This window comes from Aplidium turbinatum, chromosome 16, assembly GCF_918807975.1.
Source record: "Aplidium turbinatum chromosome 16, kaAplTurb1.1, whole genome shotgun sequence".
NCBI classification, from domain to species: domain Eukaryota; kingdom Metazoa; phylum Chordata; class Ascidiacea; order Aplousobranchia; family Polyclinidae; genus Aplidium; species Aplidium turbinatum.
In genome coordinates, this window is record NC_137487.1 from 12,004,648 (window position 1) to 12,014,072 (window position 9,425).

Below are 9,425 nucleotides of genomic sequence, written 5' to 3' on the forward strand. Positions count from 1 at the left end.
TTTCAGGCAGTCAGTGGCTTGAATTTACGGATGTAAACGCACACCTCTTTTTTCTCTGGTTGATTTTCCTAATTTTATTCTCTTTTATTCTCTTGCTAGTTTGGCGCTGTGACGTTTAGGAGGGAAGGTTCTTTTTACTATTGACCGTTGCTGTATGACTGCACAATGGTTTATAACATTGTGTAAAGAGGTAGAATTTCATAAGCGTTGAGTGCTTTTTTGGAAGTTCTGTTTTACAAGGCAAGCCAAAGCTTTTACATCAGTGGAGTTCACAATATTGATAAAGGTAATGTTTGTGTTTTAACAATATTTGGTTAGTGTTCTTTTTTTAATGTTAAAAAACAATAATAAGCCTAAAACCAAAGCTTGCTTAGTTTTTAAGACGGCATTCTCGAGTGATTTATCAGGCAGCCATTATGTAAATTAGGGCTCACTGACTAAGGATATGTGTTTTACAGTTTCAAGGTCTCATTGCTAATCATGTACTTTATAAGTAATGAAAATGTTTCAAAAACTCACTTTTACATGAAAATATTGCATTTAAACAACGTCTTTTTACAAATTTTATTTTCATCATTGTATTTTTTTTTTCTATCGATTTTTTTGTTTCCTAGAAAACAGACCTAGTCTTCCTGCACCCTTTTCATTTTAGACTTTTCAGAGGACCCATAGGTTGGCCACTTGGCCTATTGTAGCAGTTCCTGTATTACCAATGTCTAGCTATATAATCAATCGTAGTCTACTTTGCAGCACAGATGCAAAATCTTTGCATAGAGCTAAGGTTCTTGAAACTTTATACTGAAAGATCTGTTTTGCGTAGGCCCTATCTGCATGCATGCCATGCTTATTTTGAGTGTTTTGCATTTTAGCTAAGGGCAAGTTTACACCAACTAATTCTTAGATAGTTGCAATGCAGAAAAATAGCTTAGATTGAAACTGCAAACTTTTAAACGTTGAAGGTACAAACGTTTTAATTTTGACAAGAGAAAACATAAATTTTTGGCCACCACCAAGCGATACAATCGATTACGAGAAATTCGTTTCACACTCTATAAACTGATATTGTAACCAGGTTTTGTGAATATTAAAATAAGGTTAGGTTTTTTTTCTTTCTTTTTTTTATTACAGTAGTGCTTGAAGTACTAGCCGAAAATGTTACATCGTGCAATTATTTTAAACTGGCTTTAACTACGTTGTGTTTACATTGCCAGCTACTGTATGCTTCAGCAAGCAGTGGTTACCGCCACTCAAGCAATTTCCATATGGTGTTGCTTTGATGGAAACTGGCTTCCTCTGCATCCTGTAGTGCGCTCTTTGCATTGTGTTGTTGTCTATTCTAAACTAACCTTATATTTTAACTAGCTATGCGGCCAGTTTGTTTTTGAAGTATTAGTTACGAATAAAGATATCGGTATATCAGTGTTTCACAAAATAATTTTCACAAAAAAGATATTAGTTTTTAGAAGCAATAAAGCAAACAAAAAATTGTTTTTAAGAAAACACATTTTGTTGAATATTTTTTGTATGTTTTAATGAGAGTTTTAGCTCTTTTTTATCGTACTTGAATTATTTCAGTTTTATTGTTTTATCATATAAAATAACGCAAACGTTCTGCTTTCTTTATGTTAGGTCTAATCTGTATGCGCAACATTTTATTCAGAGCTATTGCAAAATTGCAGCTATGTCAGGTGCAGAAATTGCCACAGTGGACAGTGGTTGCGGAAGTGACGTCATATCGCATATAAGCAGAGTAAGTTAAATTTAAACATTTTAATATCTGTTAAATATTATACAGGGCAGGCTTGGTTTGAATACAAAGTCCTGCCAAATTATAGAAAGCAAGCTGTAAAATCTTAGGAAAACAACGTCCTTAATTGATTGATAGTACGCGCTTCTTTTATTATATGCTTTCATGCAATAGTTGTCTGCATAGTCATGCATTATAAAAATGAGTTACTGTATCAGAAGTTATGTCCTTCCAATAATTTCATCATAGCCAAACTAAGAGAGTTTGTAAATGTTTTTGTTTGTAACTTACAGACTCACACTTCATTCGTTTTACTCATTTGTTTTACTTGTACAGTTTTTCACCATGCTCACATTCTGTGAAGTCGCCCAAACAAGAACTTATCTTTTTTGCAACTTGATCTAACTCACCTCAGCTACAGTAGTAGCCTATTGTGTGTTGGGTGATATTTTAAGTGTGCGATGAGTTCTGTTGAAACTTTCATTAAGCAAAGGAAGTAAAATAATGAATTTTATTGAACTTTCAATTTAAAGCCATTTGTTTGAATTTTATTTTATCAAAAAAGTAACTGGATCATTTGTCAAAAGTGTTGATTTTGAGATAAAACTTGAAAACTAAACTCACGAAATGAAAGTTTGTTAAAAACCTTTTTTTTATCTAAGAGAACACGTGAAATCAAAACTGACAACTTTTGTCTTCTGGGATATGACATATATTTAAAAATAACAAACGCTTTTCTCAGCCCTCCCGATGGGTTTACAAAGAAACAGTAATTCTTGCTCTTCTCGTCGAAACTTTTACGAGACTCAAAGAGATAGCAATTTCCTGTGGCTTGGCGTGTAGCTTTGTGGTCGCCTTAAGCTCGTTTCAAATTACCAAACTTAAATTTCTAACTACTCGGTTGTTTGAAAACATTTAAGAAGCGTATTTTCCAAAATTCCACACTTAACAAAAGCTTTCGATGTTGATATCAGCCGCTATGCTGTGCGTTGCCGCCATTCTGTGCGTTGCTGCTGGGTGATGAATGTGTTATTTCAACATATGAAAAAAACGACTTCAAAATTTTCAGTTTCTGTTAAAATTATAATTTACAAATATAATTGAGTAATAATTATTCATGTTTGTAACGATTAGTAATTGATTTGACTAACACCTAAAATAATGACATTTTTAAAAATATTTGTCGAAAATATTTTTAAACTTCATTATTTAAAATTAAATTGTGAAAGTACTTGTTAAAAAGAAATCAGTTTTAATTATAATGTTTTTTTTAATAGTTTTAAATGTTTTTAAACCTCATGCAGTTAAACTTTGTTAATTCAGTACAACTTTAGTAAAAGTGATTTACAATCGCATTAACTAAAAATGTGAAAATCACCAAATTTCAAAGCGTAGGCAAATTAACAATGTGATCAGATCACATGAACCCGAGTTTCATGAGAAGACTTCTTACATTAGTAGCGACAAACTGCTCTCTTTAACTGCCCTTGTGATTATTTTCTAAATTTGAAGTGTGAACGCCGTTAGCCAAATGTTAAAAGAAGCGTACTTTCTGAATATTACGTTGTCTTGAAAATGAGTAGGCTGAAAGTTTTGTAATGTCTGGAGACAGCAGCCAACGTTGACATTTACATGATAACATTTCTCCGCCCACATTTGGAAATGCAGTGTTCCATTTTTGTAACTTATACAAATGCATCTTGATCATATCCTAATTTGCTTCTTCCACGCTACCAAGATCTGTACAGTAAATCAGTAATTAAAAACATAATTCAAAATAACACAATGTAAATTAAGTTTTGAGTGTATGTTAAGTTTTGAAACAACCATCAGCTGTAAACCGTTTCTTTCTTGGAAAATTTTGCAACATTGGCAGGTTTTCAAAGTCATTCTTTTTTCTGATATTATTATATTTTCTCGCGATTTATCTTTAAAGGAGCCTGGTCTTAATCCCGAAACATTAAGGTCGAAAAGCGCATAGGCTATGTTAAAATATTATGCGGTAGCTTGAAACAACGAACTAGGCCGGTTTCAAGTTTGCTTGATCTTTAAACAAAATTTTGCATACTGTTAAGCCTAGTTTAAAACAATTAAAAAAAGGTATGTCATCGACGCCTAGATAGCATTCCGTTAAGTAAGTTGCATATAACTCATTAGCTCAGTGTACGACTCGTACGAAGTGCACAGTTCCTACCTTCGGTAACGACCATCTAGAATTCTAGATTGTGACGAGTATTTCGGTGGAATGCAGATTAACAAGCGTGTTCTGAAGCTGAGACCATTCTTTTTGAAAGCATAGTTGTCTGGATGTTGTCTATTGCCTAAGGGCCAAGGCGTACCCTCGTTTAACGGGGGTCGTTGTTAACAAAAATCAACGTAACAAGATTGATTGTGTTTAGCCGAGTCAAGCTTATTTTGCAATAAAACAACCTGCATGAAAAATATCAAGTTATTGTGAAAAATTCTTTACTATGGGTGTGGATTTGACGTGCAACAAACATTTACGATCCCAGCTCGTAATGTTTAATAAAATTGAACTTGTGCGCAGACGTTGAATCTATAAATAATATTAAAATTTGAAAGTTTGACCAATTTTGAAAAATGAAGTGGAGTTTCATACACATTGGACCTGTGGTCTTTCAGTCGTGCTGCCATCGTCTCTAGATATGATGTTCACCTTTCCCAGCTAGAAAATTTGGTCTTTTTTTAAATTTGTTTATATTTTGTACACGTCAAAATTTTGCTAGTTGAGTTAAAATGATTTAAGTTATTAGCCTACGTTGGAAACACAGACAAAAGACCAGTAACAAAAACTTCGTAAAACTCTCAACAAACAAAAGTAATAATTACGCCGAAATAATGATTTGTCCATAAATGTGCAGAAATTCGATCAAGCAAACCACCCACAAGAAAGTCAAGGTGACCGAGCCACGGCAAAGGAAGAAGACAAATCGAATCACGTGATCACTTCATCGACAAATCCCGTTGACGGCTATCCAGGACTGATCTGGAAGGATGGAATCGGTGTTTTACCAGGCACGGATATGAAGGTACCGGTATATAAAGTTTTATTCACTTTTCCAACGAGGTTGGTGTTATGGAAGTGATACTCCACACCATGGCTTTATCTGAGTTTGTTGTATGTCGAAACTTTTTCGTATTAACTCTGACAACTATTTTTCTATTTAGTTCAGAGTCAATGAATTTGGCGACGTGATAATGATTGTCGACGAAGGCAATGACGTCGATGCAGAAGATCTCAGCTCTAACCTTCAAACGGACGCTTTCTCTGATGAAACTATATCTGGGACGAATTACGATGCCGCCAGTCATGCTTCTCCCCCCAGTTGTAATATTAGTAATCCTCCCCCCACTTGTAACGAGATACAACATGCAGAGGTGACGTCAGGAGGAGATAACGTTGTGAAAAAGGAAAGTTTTCCACCTGCACGGCATGTGGAAGTATGTGCGGTGAAACTGTGTTTTATGTTTTTATTAAATTTCTTTAAAATTCAAACATTTTGAAGTAAATTTGGCGAAGTTTTGATGACAAATATGTTTTTTAATTTCTAAATTTGTCAAAACTATTGGCTATTTATCATTGCGTATATCGAAGCGAGTTTGATAACATCACTTTTTTTTCCTTAATATTCATTTTTGAACAAGGAACAAACAACTGAGGGAAAGCTTGCCAACGTTCGACTGTGTCATCATTGTCTGCTCATAATATTTCACTTAGCGGATATTCATTACTTTTGACCACAAGTGTGATTTTTCGACTGTATCACTTCCCAGTAAGCGAAAGTTGTCTTTTTTCCATTGCTTTTACGTTGCCAGACGTCACAGCCATTTGAAAGTAGCAACTTATTGAGCTGCGTTATCAAACGTCATCTCTCAAATGAAATTTTGTGATGTTCGTTTGAATATTAGAAAAAAGGAAAAGCAACGTAGATTATTATTTATTTAAGAGAAAAGGTTTATTAATTCAAGTGGTTTGTGTGGCTCTTCTGTTTTTGAACGACAATTTGTGTTACGAAAGTTTAGTTGAAGGTGTAAAGAGTCTGTCAACAGGCTGTCCCAACTCGCAAAAGGTGGCCTTTTGTAGATGTAAAAGACGGAAACATTTGCTTCTTTTGGTAGAAGGAAAATTAATAAAATTAAACCGGATAACGTTTGCTAGATTTGTAATAAAATAGCAATTACTAAACCATTCCCACTGAGACTTGACTTTTTATTTTCAGGATAATGTTGACAGTCAGCGTGTCAAAGTCACTCAATTCTCGCAAGGAAATAGAGCTCATGTTAAAAGTAAGATGCACTAAAATTAATTGCTCAATCACAGTATTATATATTAAAATGCTACTGAACTCACAGATTGTAGTTGGCCGCTTATGCAGTACATAGCCTGCCATAGCTTTGTTTTCCTATTTCATGACGGTAACTCTTGACTGCACCCAATCGATTGATTTTCAAGTTTAATGCTTATAAAAAAGAGTTACAGTTATTATTTAAAATTTGTAATAAAAGTTTGTTTGAAAGATAACTTTGTTGAACCATGAACAGATAAAACAACGCAACGACATGGCATTAACATTAAACTAAAAATTTCAAACGTTTTCGGCTATACAGCATGTTCCCTGGTCAAGCATCTGAACTACTGATTTACAGGAAATGAAGTAAAAAAAATACAAGCAAACGTACAGTTTATTTTCTTTTATTTTTATGTTAAATGTTGCGTCGTTATTTGGTTTTATCAGTTTAATTTGAATTGTCAGTCCTTTCAAACTCAATTGACAATATTGAACCGATGTCGCAACTTTGCCAGCAAAGACAAACTTTGTTAACGTAAATATGTTTCCAGGTGAATATCCTGCTTACTTGAAAGCTGATTCGACAGTGCAGAAAGTACACGAAGAAGCAACTGTTGAATGTGCCTTTTGCCAGACTTCTGGTCACCGAAGCACATTTTGGGGAAGATTTTGCTCGAAACAATGTGTTGCTAAAAATGCCGCCAGGCATCGTCAAAAGTTTTCAAAGTCCTCTTTGTTGGCGCATAAAGCTGCGCGTAAACGCAAGTCAAGCTCCGCTATTTCTACTGACGGTGACACATTCATGGCCGCGGATACTGATTATGTAGGTAACAATTTGAAAATGAAAATTCGACGAAATACTTCTTTAAACGAAGTAGATGAAGATTATGATCCTTCGTCTTCAAAGCGACGGAGCTCGATGGCATCTATCCCACATCGTCCCAGGCAAGAGTTTTCCTGGAAAAACTACTTAGCAGCCGAAAAAGCCATTGCAGCTCCCAATTCAACATTTCATAGACTTGGAAACCAAGACCCGTTTCCGGCAAAGAAAAATATATTTCAAGTTGGATTATTCTTAGAAGCAGTGGACCCATCTCACCAATCCATGATAGCCTTTGTTTCCGTGGCCAGCATAATCGGACATCGTCTTCGTTTACATTTTGACGGATATCCTTCTGTATACGACTTTTGGGTAAATTCTGATTCGCCTTTAATTTTCCCTTGTGGTTTTTGTGAAAAAACTGGCCGCTCTTTGTCGCCTCCGTGCGGATATGAATCAGAAAGATTCAACTGGAGAAATTTTGTAAATGACTACTCGTTGCATGTGGCCCCAGATGAGGCTTTTAGTCACTTGGAGTTTAAAAACAAAACTAGGTTTGAGAAAGGAGATCGATTAGAGGCAGTCGACCGTCACCATCCTGAGCTGACGTGTGTTGCGTCGGTAACTGACGTAATAGGAGACTATCTTCTTATACATTTTGATGGTTGGAATTCGTGTTATGATTATTGGACTCTGCACTCTTCCAATCACATCCGACCTATCGGCTGGTGTGAGCGCAACCTCAAAGAATTAACGCCACCACTTGGTTTTGAAGAGAATGGAATCTTTGATTGGGAAGCATATCTTGAGACCAACAGCTGTAAAGCAGCGGACGCGTCACTTTTCAATGACGAATCTCACGGGTTTGAAGTCGGAATGAAACTGGAAGTCGTAGATCCCAGAAATCAAATACTTGTAAGAGTTGGTTCCATCGCGGCCGTAGATGAGTTTCAAGTTAAAATACATTTCGATGGTTGGAGTGAGATCTACGATCACTGGTTTGACACTGACAACAGAGATCTGCATCCTATTGAATGGTGTAGTCGGACAGAAGAAGATCTTCAAGTTCCTGTCAATTATAAACAGTTCAATGTCGATGAACAAGCAGCTTGCCCTGTGAAAGGCTGTATTGGACTTGGCCACGTAAAACACGATAAATTTCTGAGCCATCACAGTGAATTCGGTTGTCCATATTCCAAAGAGAAGCTTAATCGTGATCCGATGCCTGATCGATTGATTTACGACAAAGCGTCTTCACACGAAGATGTTATTATTGACGGGAACAACAACACGAAAGAAAACGCGACTGTTGTTGTCAAGAAAAGAAGAGGCAGGCCTCGCGTGCATAGTCAGTTAAGCGTGCATGAGTCTCAAACCAGTCGAGAATTTACCAAACCAAGAGACTCTTCTGACGACAATGGACATCCGAGACTGAGACGTCATTCAAAACTAAGAACATTGAGGTTATCCGACTTCGACGCTCATTCCTCGTTGTATGAAGCCGCATTTTTGACATCTGTATCTGAGCGACAACACCAAAGGGAATCTTCTGTAGGCTGGGACAAACGCGTTCTTTCTCTTCCTGGTGTTCAAGGTAAAAACGCCAGTGAAGTGTTAAGCTGGTCTGCTGAAAAAGTTTCTTCTTTTGTCAACCAGTTGACCAACAAAACTGACTGTGGAGATGCCTTTGTCTCTCATGAAATCGACGGAGAGGCATTTTTAATGTTGACACAAGCTGACATTACATCAGTTTTGAAACTAAAGTTAGGACCTAGCGTAAAGATCTTCAACGCCATATTAAAAATCAAAAGCGCTGCTCCATTACAAGAGTAATAGGTTACATTGATATAAAGCTGACGTTTTTCTTCACACATTTTATTTTGTCGCGTTTTCTTAAATATTTTTAATACAAATTATGTTTAACAAAAAAACGGTTTTCTAATAGGCATGCCGCTGTGATAGACGCTGCTTGACAAAATTTGGGATGGTTTTGATTCTTGAAGTATTGGTTCACCTGTGAAACCTTGCGGGAAGAAGTGAAGACTTGTGTTTGTGCACTTACTAATTAGTCAAGCGAGTCCAATTAATCGTTTTATTATGTTTACCGCACCAGTGATTTAAACTAGGCTGCATGCGTCGCAAGGTTTGATATGACGAAAGGTTTGTAGGTTTTCATAAGCAGTGACGTAACCAGATCGATTTTACAGACAGGGCAAAGCTTTTTTTAGGGACTTCATTTTAGTGACATCATGAACGAAGGCGGTTTGAATCGCTTTAATATTGAAAATAGCCTAATGTTAGGCGAAGTTTTAATTGACAATAAAAGATTAACTTTCTTGCCTTCGAAGTTTTTTGGACTGGTCATGCGCAAGGAGCAAATGAGTAGCTGTGAGGTAGTCTGGGGGCCCTCGCCAAAAATTTTTTGAAAAAATGTCTTGAAATTAGGCTACCCATTCTAAAAATGATTTCAGCCTTAATCAATCGTAAAACTTCGTCAAATCATACTGTAACAGAAGGTAAAAAGTTTATTTCAGTGACATAAATCCAA

General features: G+C 36.1%; 1 protein-coding gene across 1 annotated transcript; it reads left to right on the forward strand.

Moving 5' to 3' along the window:
- The first annotated feature begins 219 nt into the window (after positions 1 to 219).
- On the forward strand, positions 220 to 9,130 carry LOC145785454 (lethal(3)malignant brain tumor-like protein 4). Its single transcript, XM_082597107.1, has 6 exons — positions 220 to 286; positions 1,661 to 1,750; positions 4,630 to 4,797; positions 4,937 to 5,209; positions 5,989 to 6,055; positions 6,609 to 9,130. Exons 2-6 carry the CDS (start codon positions 1,682 to 1,684, stop codon positions 8,708 to 8,710), a joined length of 2,679 nt encoding a protein of 892 aa, XP_082453233.1. The 5' UTR covers positions 220 to 286; positions 1,661 to 1,681; the 3' UTR covers positions 8,711 to 9,130.
- Positions 9,131 to 9,425: the final 295 nt, after the last annotated feature.

Coding starts and splice junctions, on each gene's coding strand:
- LOC145785454 (XM_082597107.1), top strand. CDS start 1,682: ATGTCAGGTGCAGAAATTGCCACAGTGGACAGTGGTTGCGGAAGTGAC. Junction 1,751..4,629: donor TCATATCGCATATAAGCAGA/GTAAGTTAAATT, acceptor ATAAATGTGCAG/AAATTCGATCAAGCAAACCA. Junction 6,056..6,608: donor AAATAGAGCTCATGTTAAAA/GTAAGATGCACT, acceptor ATATGTTTCCAG/GTGAATATCCTGCTTACTTG.